Genomic DNA, 17,301 nt, shown 5'->3' on the forward strand with positions numbered 1-17,301 from the left:
AATATTTTTTATAACTAGGATATTCTTAAACTATTTACTCTTAAAATTCATATAAATACACCACTTGTTTTTTTTTTTTCTTTTAGAGTATATACAAACACCACTTTAAACAACTCAGATTTGTGAATTGTTTTACATTATTTTATTTATTAAATTAAAGTGCACAGCTACATACAACTTTATTTATTTATTTATTTATATTTAATTTATGTTCTCGTTGTCACTTTTCTCACAAAAGAAAGCCTCCTTTCCCGTTTCCCTGCGAGTTGCTTTGTCTCATTCCCCCAGCTACTCTCACCACCACACCATTCTTTCCGCCTTTACCCTCTTCTCTCTTCTTTCTTCTCTCATATCGCAATCTCATCCTCTTATTACTTATTCAAACGCTGCATCACTCAACCACCTCAACAATGCACCATTCAAAAATCCCACTTTAGTTTCTCCGCAGATCTGAACCACCCGGGATCTGAAAAAAACCGCATTTTGATTTCTGGGTCTTGCCCTTCACCTCATTGGGTATCCCGAAACGCATTCGTTTTGCGGAGTTTCTCGTTGAAGATGGGGTCCAGTGCCAGCAAGGCCACGTCATCATCGTCCTCTTCGGGGAGTTGCAGGAAGGGTCGATCTAAGGGACACCGAGGTTTCCCATCTTATTGTCTGGGAGCCTCGTCTGGATCTCGTGACATTGATAGTGACGACCAGGTAACTCTAACTTCGCATCCCTTTCGATGTTACGTCAATTAGATTTTTATTTAAATGACAAATTGTTTTCAATATTTTCAGAAATTTTACTCTTTTTTTAAATCAGGTATGGAAGGCATTTTTTCTTGTGTTAATAAAACTGTGTTATCTGTATTCCGTGCTTGAATTTCCTGTTACTTTTAAAACTACATGCATTTATAACGGGGTTCCTTACTTGTAAGATTGTTGCACTGGTGCTTGGTGTCTATACGTTTGTAATTATAAAAAAAATTCTAAAATATGGAAACTGAAAGTAATAATTTTCTTTCAGTTCATCCCTTGACATTTACCACTCTTGTGGATGTTTCTTGCCTTGTAATTTACTGCTGAGGCTCATAATAATTCGATTCTTAGTAGAGGAAATGACATGATTTAACAAACTTAAAATCAAGCAACAGTTAATGAATGATACATTCAGGGATTTGGCTTCTCAAAAGTAAGGGTAAAGTAAGTAATCTATCTCAGTCATTGATAAGAAAATCAACTGTTGATATTTGAATACATCTATGATTTGTTATGCATGTGCCTTTAATACTAACCATTGATTTTCTCATTGATGGCTGAGATTACTTACTTTATTCTCTAAAATGATTTACCCACTTTAGAGGATCTACATTGAGTTCCTGTTACACATTTATAAATTTTAAAAGATTCTGGTGTGGTGGTGTATCAGGTTTTTCTTAACTCTACGCTTTTCTCTTATTGTTAGCCCCGTTGTCCTATCAGGTCTTATTTTGTTTTTATGCTATGACATGCCCTTCAGGTTGTTTTGAAAATAATATAATGGAATAGTTTCTCTTCCCCATTTGTTCTTATAATTTGTTTCCGTGTGTAACTGTCAAGCATTGAAACAGTTTTGGAATTGGTCAAAGTTTTGTGGTACTAACTGCCTAACTGTAGTTTGAAACACATGATTTAGGTTTGTGATCAGAATAAAGTAAATGGAGAGGATGTGACATACAGTAGTGGCAATGAAATAGATTCAGATGAGGTGAAGACAGAGTCTTTTAGAAAGGTTAAATCTGATAAATCTGATGAAGTGCCTTGTGTGCCTTCCAACATTGACCTTGAGGAGTGGGGCCACACTGCATCCAGAACTGGTAGCAGCTCTGCACATTCTTCTTCAAATCAGTCCTTGAACCCTTCAAGCCGATTCCTTTCTCGCTTTAGCCTTGTTCCTGGTAATATAAGCTTCAGACTTAGCAGAACCACAAGTTTGGGGTCATCTAGGCCTTGCCCGGTTTCTTCAGAGAGTCTCTCAATATTTAACAATGAAGATGAGCTTAATCTGCCTCCAGGGCTTCCTGGCAGCTTGATCAATAGAAATGAAACTCAACACCGTTGTGACTTGCTTAATGCATCTCTTGCTAGTCAAGTGCCTATACAGTGTCATCAAGAAGCTTCCAATAATTTAAGATCCAATACCCTGACATTGGTTTCCCCTGGCAACTTGGTTAGCAGTCGCATTTCTTCTGTTCAGGATGTGGTCAGAGATGGAAATGGTACTAGAGAAGTGCCGGATATGAACTTGTTTTCTCCAAGAATTCATACTGATACAGAAGATATTGAGACTAGACATACTGATAGACGGAATGGAGCTCGAGAGCCTGTTGAACGTAATGTTCGTTTTAGCCGGACATTAAGTGTTGGAAGGCTCCGTGACAGGGTTCTCCGCCGAACAACAGTATCGGACTTCACATTTTGCCCTCTGCAACGAGAGAGAGATGCTAGTCAAGATAATGGAAGACGGGCAGGGGAGAGAGACACAAGACTGTCACCATCTGGTCGTAATGCTACAAATTCTTCTACACCTAGATATCCTCTACCCAGTACACCTAGCTCCTTGTTTGGCATCCAAGACTATGAAGTTGAGACTTCACGATCTAGAGAAACTAGGTATCAGGACCTACTGGAGCATAGGTCCAATTTCCTCGAACGGAGGAGAAGAATACGGTCCCAGGTTTGTACACTATGAATTTTTTTATAACAACTGATGGTCTGATAAAATATGTTACCAAACAAAAAGCATACCCTTATAATATGAGAAGAAAAGGAGGAAAAAGCCAAGATGTTTTGCTTGTAGGTAATCAGTAACTGGGCTGTGGCACATCCACCTAGAGCTAAAAAGGTTTGATATTGGTGTAAATAATTGAACTGAGGCTTTTCAAACAAAAAATTCTTCAAGACTTGTAATTTCTTTTCTTGAAACATCTCTACTTGTTCTCTTTCCCTTCCCTGGATTTTGTTCATTGTTAATGATGTACATTTAAAATTGTTTAGGTCCGTGCTCTTCAGCGGTTGGGTAGCCGGTTTGAAAATCTTTCTGGACATGACAGATCATGTATCTTATCTGGTCAACATAGAAATGGTCGTTGTGCATGCAGAATCAATAGTCGTGATACCAATTCAAATGATGATACCAATGCAAGAGCTAGCATATCAAGAATTGTTATGCTAGCTGAAGCCTTATTTGAGGTAAGTTCAATGTACGGTGTTAGCTGTTCTGGTGGTCATTCATTTTATAATTATACAAGTTGAATATTTGTACATATTTTAATTAGGTTCTGGATGAAATTCACCAGCAATCTATGGTTTTATCTTCTCGCCCTTCTGTGTCATCTATCGGTTCTGTTCCTGCACCTAATGAAGTTGTGGAATCCTTGCCTGTCAAATTATACACTAAGTTGCACAAACATCAAGAAGAACCTGTACAGTAAGTATTCCGGCTCACCCTTCTCACAGTGTTCATTTTCTCAAATGCCTTTGGATTTTCTTGAACACTTTCATTTCCATTTCTTTAATATAAATCATTCTCTCCGGCATCTATTTTAAGTGACATGTCAAACAGAACTTAGACCATATGCAACTTTTCCGAAAGAAAAGCTAAAAGGAGAATGCAAACAGTGAACACCACTATTTACTCATGTCTTGCAAGGCCACACGGCCCACACCGGCTTTGTTGCAATATGCATTTGTGGTTATTGTAATGTTTTAGTTTTACATAATAGCTTGAAAATGTTAACTGATACCATATTCCGTGAAGCTTTCCCACCTCTGTACCCAGTTGTTGTCATCACCACTTGCTGCATATTTAGCTTTAACTAATCATAATTTGAGGTGTATGAATTTATATGTACCTATTTGTGTAGTGCGGCCTTACCCGCTTTCACTTTTTTTTAATGAGCAGGCTGATGTGCATTTTATTTTTAAATTTATTTTGCACTACCAAACTAAAAACTAGTTTAGGCATTTCTCTAGCATGGAATGCACTAACAGTTTTTATTTTTTTTTCTTTGCTAATCCTTTGATATCACAGATGTTATATATGCCTTGTGGAGTATGAGGATGGAGACAGCATGCGAGTTCTGCCTTGTCATCATGAATTTCATACAACATGTGTAGACAAGTGGCTGAAGGAGATTCACAGGTATGTGGGTATAGGGAGTTGGGTGTCCTTTTGGATAATTATATGGCTAAAAACAAATTTATATAAAATTTATTGCTATGGTGTATCGATTCATATCGGGTACTGTGGAACCTATCTAGTAAATAGCACAAAAGAATAAAGAACATAGATGAGTGAATTTTGTGTCTATTTTTAAATTAGAAGCACTTTAATAAGTAAACTGTAAAGCAATGCTGGTAAACTCTAGATATTTGCAAAACTATATGATGGTAAAATTTGGAGATTGGCAAAACTGAGTGAATGTTGTGCCATCTTATGAGCTTTTGCCATATTTTCTTCAATTTATTCAACTTGTGGTCCGACCACCATGATATTCTGTGATGGATAATGAAAGATTTGAATGCCCTTCTGACATCATGATGTTATGGATTTCTACTGTTTTTAAAGTCTTTGCAATTCATAAGACCCTACTGTAATAATTGATGAAATTCCTTTGCATCTTCAAATTGAGCTATATATGTCCCGATGTACCATCTTGTCCTCTCTATTCATATGATCATTATGTTAATATCTTTACATGCAACTCATGTGCTAAAGATGCTTGGAAATGTGTATCTCTTTAACTTTTATTATATTATTATACACAGGGTGTGCCCACTATGTCGAGGGGATATCTGTGCATCTGATTCACTGCCAAGGGAGAACTAAGGTGGCCAATTGTTAATCAATATCTCCTTCTCAGATACTCATGGCTGCTTTGATCATTCATTGCACATAAGCTGATGTGAGACACCATCAGATGAAGCACTCTCATTGTTGTCAATGATTATTTACTCCAATTTCTGAATAAACATCATACCATTGTAGAAATAGAATGATCTACTAGCTCATTCTCTATCACCAAGTGAAAGCAGATGGCCAAAAAAGGTGGGGTGGAGGTATTGTTTAATGAAGAATTTTTCCAACATGTTTCAGGAAAAAAAAAGGTTCTCTTATAATGTATCCGACATCCTTTTGTTTTTCCCCACTTCTTGTTTAACACAATTTTTGGAAAAAAGCATCAGTCAAATGAGCACTTTTGGTCATGGAGGAAACTACAGGATGGCACAGCATCTTTGACCGAATCATTCTCTTTATCTCTAGACCAGTCAACTGAGTGGCTTCAAAACTAAAAGCAGTGGTGCATGCGTGTGATGATATCCTTTTCACTTTTCAGAGGAAAAAGGGAAAAGAAACATTTCAATTGCAGTATAAATTGTGGGAGACAAGTGGTAGTTGTCTCCTAACAAACCTAAAAAGACCACTAGCTACACTGATTTTTGTTGTACAATTTGGTTTGCCTTGTGTTCTTCCAATGCATGATCATGATGCAGGATTGCAGGGGTGGTTATAGGATGATCTGCTTAAGTTTTGGATCACCCACTTATCTTGATTGAACTGGCAATTTTTTTTATTTGCTTAATGTTTTTATAATTTTATATCATATTAATGCAGCAACCTTGTACATCTTCCATGTTGCAGTGCAGCCACTAAGTGTCCTCAGCCTTGTTAAATCACTTATCCGATTATTATTATTATTATTATTATTATTATTATTATTATTATTATTATTATTATTATTATTATTATTATTATATTAATATTACTAGGGGTGTCTCTCTAGATATTTTAAATAAAAAATAAAAGGAAAAACATTTAGAAGTTAAAATAAAAAATAAGACCAATAAAAAATAACTAACGACACGAGAGTAGGGAGTAATTATTAAAAGAGTAATAGAAGTTTAAAAATTAAAAAAAAAGGATAAAATTGTCTAAAATTTGTGGATGCAAAAAAATGGTATTTTCTTTATTAGTAGTATAGATTATTATTATTGTTTACAAGATAAAAAATAATATTACTAATGTATTAAATGCTTGGTTTTCAATAAAAAAAAAAAACTTATTTGCTGATTTTTAATTAGTAAATAAGTTTTTATTTATTGAAACTATTATCATCACTGAGTAAATAATGTATACATTATAATGTAAAATTTAGATAATTGATCATGCAAAGTGCAACAGTTGTGAATACATAATTTTGATGATGTTAAAGAAAAATTAAATAAGGTTATTTCAAAGGATAAATATTGTTTCAAGATTACTTTAACAAACAAAGTCTTTTTTCAAGATTAATTCAAGATCAAGTCTTGTCTCAAAACAAAGTGTTTCCAAGACATCCAAGGCTTTGGTAATCGATTATCAGACAATGTAATCGATTACCAGAAGATAATTTTGAAAAATAGCTTTTAAAAAAGATTTTGAATTTGAATTTTGAACCTGTAATCGATTACCAATAATGAAATTCTTGAAATTCAAATTCAAAAGTTATGACCCTTCAAAATATAACTGTGTAATCGATTACCAGACACATCGATTATCACTGAAAAATTTTAAAAAAAGTTTTTTGAAAAGATACATTTCTTCAAACCATCTTGAAAAGGCACGAATGGCCTACACATATGTGTGTCTGACTTCAAAAAGCAAAAGAGATATTCCAAGAAAACTTCATTGTCAAATGCTCTCTCAACAACTTTTGGACAAACATTTGCAAATCTATTGAGAGTTCATCCAGGAACTTCAAATTGTATTATCCACTCTAAAGAAGATAAATCTTTCTGTTCTTCTAAGAAAGTCAATTGTAATCAAGAGACTGATTGTCTCTTGAATTGTGAGTTTCCTGAACACAAGGGAAATAGATTCTTTGGGTGTTCAGAGGTTATAAAAAGGATTTTTATAAAGATACTAAAAAATCTAAGTGGATTGCTTGAGGATTGAGCGTAGGCACAGGGCGTGGCCGAATCGTATAAATCGAGTTTGGATTTCTCTCTTCCCTTATCTCATTTATGTTATTGCAATCAATTTTTCCTTGCACGTTTAAGAGAACATTGTTAAATTGATTATTTCTTGTTCTTCTTCTGCATTCTAAACCTATCAATTTAAAAGGGAGATTAAAAGTTTGTTAGTGAGAATTTTGAAACTTAATTCACCTCTCCCTTCTTAAGTTATTAAGGTCACTTGTCCAACAAAGTAGTTCACATGGCCCAAAGCACATGCATGATTAGTTTTCAAATCTGTAAATGAGCATGAGTCTGCCTCGTGAGCTGATAGTTGTTGCTGCCATTGGTAGGCACAACACATATAGAGGTGACAGACCAATATTGATAGTCGTTGGTCAGGGAATGACTTAAGGATTTGAGAGACCAAAAGTAAAGTTAAGAATAAGATCTTTTATTTACTCATAAAATAGTTTATTAAAATTATCATTGTTTTATTTAAAATTAAATTTTCAAGCTTGTTACTTATTAATTGTTACTTACGGTATCATTAAAAAAATTAATAATTACTTATAATATTTTAATTAAAATTTATTTTCAAATATAATTTTACAATAAATTTTTTAGGTATATTAATTCTAAAAAAAAATTAAAATCTTTTTTTTAGGACCTAAAATCCTTGCTTGAATCTTAAGTCGGCCCTCTCGTTGGTACTTCATACATGCCAGTCCCATGATACACTATATCGGTTTTTTGATAATCTCGAGATATTGTAATCCAATTTCAACCCGATACTGAACTTATATTTAATACTACACAAGACGAGCCTAGTAAAAAAATGTATGAAATTATTATTACGTGCAAAATAAAATTTAGGTTACCGTACTGTTTAGGATTAATCAGTTAATCATTAATTTATGTCAAGAAACCTTCTGATTATTTTGAGTGAACAGTAAACTTCTTTTTCTAACTACATTTTTTCTATTACGTGGAAAAATATTATTCTCTTTGATCCTCTAAAATTTGTTTACCATAAAAAGGAGCGAATGTATTATATTATTAGAGTGGCAAATGTTTGACTAAATTATAGTATTTTTTAAAACAAACTTTTCAAATGTATAACGCAATAATATTTAGAGTACATTTATGCCATGATTGATGGAGAATACATGAAGCAATAAATTTAAACAGATAAAATAAAAAGGAGTATCATCTCTTGTTTGGAACAAGAAAAAGGAGAGAAAGAAAAGAAACGATGAGAGATACGTGCATGAAAAAAAAAAGTTACAACTTAAAATAAAAGAGGAAAAAAGAGGCATATATCATTAGATACTTAATTTTATCCTGAAAAGATAATGAATTAAAAAAAAATATATTTTCAATACAAGAATTAAATGTAATTAGGAAAGAGAACTCTACTAAAAATGAATAATTTTTTTTTATATAAAAATGAGTTAACAATGAATATTTCATATTAAGAAAAATGTTTTTATCATGAAATAGTTATCTTTTATTTTTCTATTGAACCACGTAAATGAAACATTTTTTTCCTTTTTTTTTTCTTTATTCACTTAATACAAACAACTTAAAAAATTATTTTTTTAATTGATTTTTCTTCTCCTGGGTTTTATCTTACTTATTTCTCTATATTTTGCACCCGTCAAAGGGATGAAATATTGAAATATTTGAGTAGAATCTTCTATAGTCCACACTAGCTGAACTATAGTGATGTACTTGTAAAAATTTTGATGCTTAAGTCAATGTTACATGGGAAAATTAAGAGTATAAAAGTTAAAGAGTATACCTAGGGCTTTTATGACATGTTTATACCATTCTCTTAGGTTGTGATAGTGTTTCTTTCATGATGATGAGATGTGAAAAATGTCTCTAAAGTTGTTATGAGGAAATATTGTAAGTAGATATGAATTCGATGATGCACGACAACATTACACAATATAATTACTCTAACAATTAAGTCAGTGACAAGAGAAGAAGTTGAAGATGTTTAGAGAGTTGTTCATACCTGACCCTTGAATTTGTTTAAATAATTGATCTTGGTAGGAAAGTTTGTTAGGTGGTTAGGATCACATGATCAATGTGGTGAGGCTTCATAAAAATTAAAAATAAGTATAAAAGAATTTATAACAAGTTATGTATTTTGTTCAACAAAGTGAGCTAATCTCCCTTAGTTTAATACGATAAAATTGAAATGGAATTACAATCATTCAAAATATAACAAGAATGTTGATTCAGTATAAACAAATAAGATACACGCATCATACATGTTAGTATAACATTTTATATATGTTTCCAACGTGAATACATGTGATATGTTATAACATATATCTAACCCTCAAAACTCGAAACTACAAGTACACCAATTATTTAAACCTTTTTTTTTAAGTTACAACAAATCAAGGCCCAAGAAGCACTACCTAGGAGGGATGATGTTAGGTGTGTCCAGAATTATTGCTGGTGCACCCAACATTTTAAGTGAATGGATGAAAATATCATTCACTTAAGTTGATTCGTATGAGTCATACGGATCAAGTTGAGGTGCACCCATAATTATTGCTGGTGCATCCAACATTTTAAGAGAATGAGCGAAAATATCCTTTACTCAAGTTGATTCGTATGACTCATACGGATCAAGTTCCTCCGTACAAACCATACGGATCAACTTGATCCGTATATTTAAATTATACTTAAAGATCAAGTTCATCCGTACAAATTATATGGAACAACTATAAACTCGCATACCTTCGATATAAGATAATTTTGAAATTAACAAAAAATGTTGATACACAAGTAATAGAGCTGGTGCACCTAGCATCACCCAACCAGGTGTCGTTTACGTTGGGCCAGTTTCATTTCAGAAAATGGCGTTGAGTTTAGTCGTCAGAAATACTGTGTCTGTCAAGTGTACCAAGCGAGAAGAAGGTGAGTGGGAACCGTGAAAATTGAATTGTGAAGATGAAGAGCATAAACGACGACGCTTCAACCCAAGATGTCGACCCTCAGAGCGACCACAGCTCCGATTACTTAGCTCACCCTAACTCCCACCCCGAACCCCACCCTCAGCCCCGCCGTCCGCGGGGCTTCGCGGCGGCGCCGGTCACCACCAATACCGGCGGCAAGGGGAAGAAGGAGAGGGAGAAGGAGAAGGAGCGCACCAAGCTCCGCGAGCGACACCGTCGAGCCATCACCAGCCGCATGCTCGCCGGACTCCGCCAGTACGGAAATTTCCCCCTGCCAGCGCGTGCCGACATGAACGACGTACTCGCCGCGCTCGCGCGTGAGGCTGGCTGGGTCGTCGACGCCGACGGCACCACCTACCGCCAGTGCCCCCCTCCTTCCAACGTGGTTACTCTCAATTCTCCGAAAATTCCATGTTTGAGCTTTAATTCACTGATGATTGTAGTTGCTTATTATAGAATAATTCAATTTGTTGATGGTTTAGAAGGTTTGGAAGTTGAGATGTGATCTATTGTGGCAATGTGCTTGAATTTAGTTAGTTGCTTGTTATTCAACTTGACTAAAAGAAAAATTGAATGAATAAACAATACACGCATTGACAATGTAAAGAATTTTTTACACTGTCATTCCATCACAAACAACAATATCCGGAAGTTTGTTGATTTTTATAATAAATACTTTGAAAATCATACAAAGGATGATTTTTTTATTGGTTGATAGGGTGAAAATTTTACATTGAGAGTGCATACCTTTTAAACCTGAGATGTAATGAGAAAATGAAATGTTGGGCTGGGAAATGACTTGTTATGTTGATTTTAAGTTTTTTTACCTTTATCTAATGTAATGAGTTATGATGCAGGGGTCATTTGCGGCTAGGTCTGTTGAAAGTCAACTCTCTGGTGGTTCTTTGAGGAATTGTTCTGTCAAGGAAACTATTGAGAACCAGACAGCTGTGCTTAGAATTGATGAATGCTTGTCGCCTGCATCCATTGATTCCGTTGTAATTGCAGAAAGGGACTCAAAGAATGAGAAATATACAAATGCTAGACCCATCAATACAGTTGACTGCTTGGAGGCTGATCAGGTGATTTAGTGATTAATTCTAGTGGACTTTTATCATATTTTATATTGATTCTGATATACATGAGATATGGTTTTAACAAATGAAAGAAGTCATGGAGTGTGTTAACAGATCACTTAATATTTAGAATATGTTCCCCTTGATTTGGAAGTTGGAAGTATTATTGCTTGATATTCAGGGACTACTTGGATATCAAGATAAGTAAAATTCACTGTAATTCTTCGTAAGAAAAAAATTCTCGATGACAATGCTGATATAGAACAATATAGAAAAAAAAATATTGCACCTGAATTTACTTAACTGATGCTAATTTTGCAAATCTCAGTTCCTCAATGTCTTTGTGTTGGTTTCTGCTAAGCTAGATAGTTTTGGGATTCAACCTAAATCATTCTCTGTATTAAGTGCTTTTAACTTATGCATCAATATCCATTATATGCACTATGGAGCCTTATATATGAGAATGTGATCCAGGACCAGCTGACAGTGTCATTTATTGACACAGCTTATGCAAGATATTCATTCTGGGGTGCATGAAAATGACTTTACTAGCACGCCATACGTTTCTGTTTATGTAAAGCTTCCAGTAAGTGTCTTCTATTTGCTTCTTGCTGAATAACTAGCATCAATCCTGTTTAATTTGTATTTCTAGACAACAAATTATACATCTACAACTTTCATTTGTGTGTCCTTTTAGTACTTTGTTTTCCTATTATTTGATTATAAGGTTTAAAAAATGAGTCTTTTGTTGCAGGCTGGTATTATTAACAAATTTTGCCAGTTGATTGATCCTGAAGGCATAAAGCAGGAGCTCATCCATATCAAGTCTTTAAATGTAGATGGTGTTGTTGTGGATTGTTGGTGGGGCATTGTTGAAGGCTGGAGCTCACAGAAATATGTCTGGTCTGGTTATAGGGAGCTTTTTAACATTATTAGAGAATTCAAACTGAAGTTACAGGTATAATTTTAATTACTCATAATCTTATACATGCATTGATGTCCTTTAAAAAAAGAATTATCAAACACACGTATGTTTTTTCTATGTGTACTATGTGGTGCATGTCTGGGGTTTCAGTAATAGGTCCAAGTCATTTAGAGATGCTTTTTTTGGTTTGAGTGATTGATAGAAGTCCTGCCTATTAAATGCTTGAAACTAGTAAAAAAAATGAAGGCCGTATTATGGAGCAGAGCATTTCATAATGAGTAGATTTTGCCAACTCTATGGCGTCTACTTCTGATATGGAAACTTTGACATAATAACTAGAGGATGATTTGAGTAGTATTATTTCTTAAAAGTCTTCAGCAGTTCAGTTTAATATATAAAACTGTTCCCTCGCTTGCATGCCTTTTGAAATACCATATTGTTTTAAAATAGGTCAGGTTTCTTTAATTGGATGTGTATTTTTTTTCATGGGAATTGGGGAGAATCTTTGAAGTTGTTGGAGAACCTTTCTTGATTCTTATTTCAAATTCTGAAGGTTGTTATGGCATTTCATGAATGTGGAGGGAACGATTCTAGTGATGCATTGATTTCCCTCCCACAATGGGTTTTGGATATTGGAAAAGACAACCAAGATATATTCTTCACAGATCGTGAAGGACGGAGGAATACTGAATGCCTTTCTTGGGGGATTGACAAAGAACGAGTTCTCAAAGGCAGAACTGGAATTGAGGTATGAAAATATTAAACACAACACTCCTAGATTCAAAGATTTGATATTCACTTTATTGTCAAATTTCTGTTAGTTACATTTACATGCTAATTTCTAGTATAGTTGTGCATTTTGCCTTAGATTTTACTCTGTTAGTTACACTTTATTGTCAATAAAAAGAACATTTCTAGTATGTGTGATATTCTATGTGAACATAGATTATATTCTTTGAATTATTCCTCAATTGAAATCTAGATGCGTTTTCATTTCTTGTGTGTTTGTTACTTATTAGCCTTCTCTAAAAAAATGCAGGTCTATTTTGATATGATGAGAAGCTTTCGGACAGAGTTTGATGACCTGTTTGCAGAAGGTCTGATTTCTGCTGTGGAGGTTGGACTTGGAGCATCTGGAGAGCTAAAATATCCTTCTTTCTCAGAAAGAATGGGATGGAGGTATCCTGGTATTGGTGAGTTTCAGGTATCTCATATTGTGGCCCTGTTGCAAAATTGTTGCATTATTCTGTACCATAAATAGTGTATGTGCTATCATATTATAAAGTAGTCCTGTTTTTTGTCTCATTTTCTGTGGACAGTGCTATGATAAATACCTGCAAAATAGTCTGCGCAGAGCAGCCAAATTGCATGGTCACTCTTTCTGGGCTAGAGGACCTGATAATGCTGGACATTACAATTCTATGCCACATGAAACTGGATTCTTTTGTGAGCGAGGCGATTATGACAACTATTATGGACGCTTCTTCTTACACTGGTACTCCCAGACATTAATAGACCATGCAGATAACGTTTTGTCTCTTGCAACCCTTGCTTTTGAGGAAACAAAAATAATTGTCAAGGTAGTCTTCTTGGTATATCAGTTTTTTTTTCTATAGTAGTTTTGTCTAGGTTGTATGACTAAATTTGGGTGATGTTAGTTACTGCCAGCATTGAGTATATTCAGGATTGGCATTATTTAGAGTCACTTTGGTATCCCCTTAAAAACTGGGATTGCATTTACTACACATTTTAATTTTGAGAGAAACTTTTCATGGAATAAATGTTAATGGCCTATATTTCCTTATCTGTTAAAATTATAATGTGGGTGTATGAATAAAAATTTTGGTTAAAAAAGTGAAATAGTAAAAGCAAAAGAGGAGCAGAGTGAAAGCTTGTGAGGAAATCAACTGGGAAATAAGATAATATCAATATCTCAAAGGAAACTTAATCTCATATTCAACATTTGACAGCAGATTTAAAAAAAACTAACATCTGACAGGTATTTAACCTTTTATGAAGCATAGTCATTGCATCTCCTGAAAAAATCGTATGTTGCCCTTGAAAGTACAAGTACACCAACTGAAATTATATCATTTTCTTTAAATTAATGATTAAATGTCTAAGACAACGATATCATGTAGGTTCCTGCTGTATACTGGTGGTATAAGACTCCTAGTCATGCAGCAGAGTTGACAGCAGGATATCACAATCCAACATATCAGGATGGATACTCTCCTGTGTTTGAGGTTCTGAGAAAACATGCTGTCACCATGAAATTTGTCTGCTTAGGATTTCATCTTTCCAGTCAGGAAGCTTATGAACCGTTGATTGATCCAGAGGGTTTGAGTTGGCAGGTAATTTTGTTTTCCTACATTCTTAACCTTCAGGAGAATAATTCTTCTGACAAGTTCTGTAGTTACTTTCATGAAGGCAGTCATGATGCTTATTTAGAGAGTTTGCATAACTTATTTCGGTCAACTTGGACCAAGGATGTTTTCACCTATTTGTTATGAATGATGATAATGATTGTATGTTATATGTTCACAGGTGCTAAACTCAGCTTGGGATCGTGGGTTGATGGCTGCTGGAGAGAATGCACTCCTTTGCTATGGTAGAGAAGGATACAAGAGATTGGTTGAGATGGCAAAGCCCAGAAATGATCCTGATTGCCGGCACTTCTCTTTCTTTGTTTATCAGCAACCATCTTTGCTGCAGGCAAATGTTTGCTTGTCTGAACTGGATTTCTTCGTCAAATGCATGCATGGTAAGGATCCTTAGAATTTACTCTAATCTGTGTGGGAATTATTCTTTTTACGTGGTTGCTTGCACAAAGCATGGTATTCCCCAAGGTTGTTGCTGCAATTATTTTTTTTCCTCTTGTTTACACGGCAATGCCCAATTATCACTCTCAGGGTATTGTGTATAGTCTGAGAGAATTTCTAAGTTTGATACAAATTATGCCTGGAGCATTGATTAAGTTTCTTTTGCTATATTAATGGAACTGAATGTGTTTTCAAGAGGGCTTCATAATTTCAAAATCATTGTTATCAGCTTTGATTATATATCCTTTCAGCCAAAAAAAATTCCGTCTAATGTTTATTATAGCTACCTATTCTTGCAGGTGAGATGTCAGATCTATAATGGCGGCAAAATACACGTTTTAACTGTAGGGCATTTTATGGGGCATAATGACCTTGTGGCAGTGCAATGTCATTTGTAACAGTGCTTTTTGCAAGCTTGGTAATTCCAAAGTCTACGGCATTCCATCTTCTAATCTATCTAACGGATAAAATTGGCAATTATGAAATGTGAGTATGGATGGTAATATATCATGAAGAAATATATCGACGATAATAAAAAGCAAATATATCTGTGTAGTTTGTCTATACTTTGTTATTCTAAAAGTATTGGGGGGGGGGAGCATTATAAGCAGTTGTTCTCAGCTAACAATGCCATAGTTGTTTCTAATCACATGCGAACCTTGCATGGGAAAGGCACGGTTAAGATGTTTTCAAACAAGGGAAGCAGCTGTGCTAATGTTTGATACTGAATTAACACAACTTTAATGAAATAGTGGTACTATTTGAATTCCATTGAGATTCTTGCAAACACACACACATATATATATATATTAGAAAAAAAATGTTATGGCAAATTAGGTCAGTATATTGCATCATCTGAACGTTAAATATCAATTGCTCGCCGAATAAATGTAAGAAAATTCAAGGACATAATTGATATAAGCTGAATATACTAGTGAAGCCACGTGAGGCTACAACTGAATAATGATAGGATTACTTGTGTGAGGAATATCTGCATGATTAAGAAACAAAGATATGATACCTTCAACCAAAACAGTAACCAAAATAGAAAAGACAATTGATCTTTATCTGCGCAAAATTAGCTCAAGCCTTGATGGCCATCTTGTTATTTATTACCTTCACTGTCATTCTTTCATGTTTGTTTCAGTAAAGCTAATTCATCAGCTGGATGGTGGTCACCTGCATAATGAATACAAAAGAAATCCTACATAAACAATTGGGTGTACTGGTACAAATGAGACGATGCCTAAAGGATTGAGTACGGGCTTTTATCCTCTGCAGTCAACCACGTATCCCACTTACATATTGCAAAGTTAACAGTTAAAGCGTATATTTCATGTAGAACTCCACACTTATCAGAGGGAGGTTGAAATAGAAACGTTGGGCCTTGGAAGTTGAAAATGGAAGCAAGAGGGGAGATAACAGGATTAGAAGCTTGAAGCCACAAGCCTAGGTGGTTGTCTGAGTTCTGTCATGTGAAGTGTATGCGCATCAACTGATGACAAAGATATAACTGAAATGAAGCTGTAGTTGTTGAGCGCTGGTGGCCTATAAAGGATCAAAACCACCCTAAAGCCCACAACTGTCCACTTAGTAATATCAAGGAACAACAAACAAATGCAGAACACACCTCAGGTTTTACAAGTTGCAATTCTCAGTAAGAGATATTTGATGCATTACATTGTAAACCTTATCTTTGAGAATCACAATACCGAGGAAATTCACATTTGCACAAACCTTCTCTAACTTGGTACACACAAAAAGTTAATTTTAACATGTTGACAGCCAAGAAAAATCTTGGAACAAACAATTAGTTAATAGTTATTGTAACTGAGAAGTTGCAGGCACAGACTTATTTCTAAGGATTTCAACAATGTCAAATGTATATCAGTAAGGAAAAGTCTAGATTTATTGAACCATGTAAACATAGTAATAGGAAAATGTATCTTTGTATTTGATTTTACACTCTTTATAAAAATATAAAGTCTGTGCTGCAATTGAAACACAATTTTCAGCACATGCTTTTCTTTTCTCTCAAAGTAGTATCCTTGTCACAATTATAACTGTGGTTTAGATTTTGAATCTTATCAACCCTGTTCTTCTAATATGTTGAAATTCATCATAAAGTAAGTTTGTCTTGTTTAAGCTTCAAGCACAAACGGCTCGTATGTGAAGAGGGCATGCTAAACTTGTAAAATCATTCATCTGCTTTCATCCAATAACTAAAGCTTTTATTTAGGATAGTTGGTTCAAGACATACACTAAACCGTGCGCATACAAATTGTTCCAAGTGTTCCTAAAGCTTTTTCATTTTCAAATCTGCTAATTATTGTATTTAAAGGAATATTGTACAGGAAAATTATAGTCTATACCAACCGATCATAATAACTATGAAAAGCGCTAATAACAAGAGCAGGTGTGGTAGCTACTTAAATAATTCTATTAGCAATAGCAATTTTTATTTTCCTCTTGTGCTGATCAACTAGATACTGAATCACTAACAATACAATGTACTAAGGGGTTTAATATGGTGTTTATAG

At 34.5% G+C, this 17,301-nt stretch overlaps 2 protein-coding genes across 7 annotated transcripts; both read left to right on the top strand.

Moving 5' to 3' along the window:
* The first annotated feature begins 215 nt into the window (after window positions 1–215).
* On the top strand, window positions 216–5,660 carry LOC114418520. Of its 2 annotated transcripts, none has more exons than XM_028383935.1 (6): window positions 216–702; window positions 1,661–2,701; window positions 3,022–3,216; window positions 3,324–3,454; window positions 4,058–4,168; window positions 4,795–5,660. In XM_028383935.1, the coding sequence occupies exons 1-6, from the start codon at window positions 559–561 to the stop codon at window positions 4,853–4,855; spliced, it is 1,683 nt and encodes a 560-aa protein (XP_028239736.1). In that variant the 5' UTR covers window positions 216–558; the 3' UTR covers window positions 4,856–5,660. The 2 variants fall into 2 exon arrangements, with proteins under 2 accessions (XP_028239736.1, XP_028239728.1); XM_028383927.1 differs by having other exon boundaries at window positions 217–702; window positions 3,303–3,454.
* A 4,129-nt stretch (window positions 5,661–9,789) lies between these two features.
* LOC114418533 (beta-amylase 8-like) lies at window positions 9,790–16,800 on the top strand. 5 transcript variants are annotated; one of them, XR_003668051.1, is made up of 11 exons: window positions 9,790–10,323; window positions 10,796–11,020; window positions 11,520–11,600; window positions 11,769–11,972; window positions 12,493–12,687; window positions 12,979–13,143; window positions 13,259–13,519; window positions 14,081–14,293; window positions 14,487–14,703; window positions 15,045–15,247; window positions 15,909–16,800. XR_003668051.1 is itself a non-coding variant. In XM_028383950.1 (10 exons), the coding sequence occupies exons 1-10, from the start codon at window positions 9,934–9,936 to the stop codon at window positions 15,078–15,080; spliced, it is 1,971 nt and encodes a 656-aa protein (XP_028239751.1). In that variant the 5' UTR covers window positions 9,791–9,933; the 3' UTR covers window positions 15,081–16,724. The 5 variants fall into 5 exon arrangements, 1 of the variants encoding a protein (XP_028239751.1); XR_003668049.1 differs by having other exon boundaries at window positions 9,791–10,323; window positions 15,061–15,247; XR_003668050.1 differs by having other exon boundaries at window positions 9,791–10,323; window positions 15,061–15,179.
* Window positions 16,801–17,301: the final 501 nt, after the last annotated feature.

Source organism: Glycine soja, chromosome 1 (assembly GCF_004193775.1).
Source record: "Glycine soja cultivar W05 chromosome 1, ASM419377v2, whole genome shotgun sequence".
Lineage (NCBI taxonomy): Eukaryota > Viridiplantae > Streptophyta > Magnoliopsida > Fabales > Fabaceae > Glycine > Glycine soja.

Excerpts from the sequence above, each read along its gene's own strand:
- LOC114418533 (XM_028383950.1), top strand. The coding sequence starts at position 9,934 with ATGAAGAGCATAAACGACGACGCTTCAACCCAAGATGTCGACCCTCAG. Across the intron at positions 11,021-11,519 it reads ACTGCTTGGAGGCTGATCAG|CTTATGCAAGATATTCATTC; the intron begins GTGATTTAGTGA and ends TTATTGACACAG. Across the intron at positions 13,520-14,080 it reads AAACAAAAATAATTGTCAAG|GTTCCTGCTGTATACTGGTG; the intron begins GTAGTCTTCTTG and ends GATATCATGTAG.
- LOC114418520 (XM_028383927.1), top strand. The coding sequence starts at position 559 with ATGGGGTCCAGTGCCAGCAAGGCCACGTCATCATCGTCCTCTTCGGGG. Across the intron at positions 3,455-4,057 it reads CATCAAGAAGAACCTGTACA|ATGTTATATATGCCTTGTGG; the intron begins GTAAGTATTCCG and ends TTGATATCACAG. Across the intron at positions 4,169-4,794 it reads TGGCTGAAGGAGATTCACAG|GGTGTGCCCACTATGTCGAG; the intron begins GTATGTGGGTAT and ends TATTATACACAG.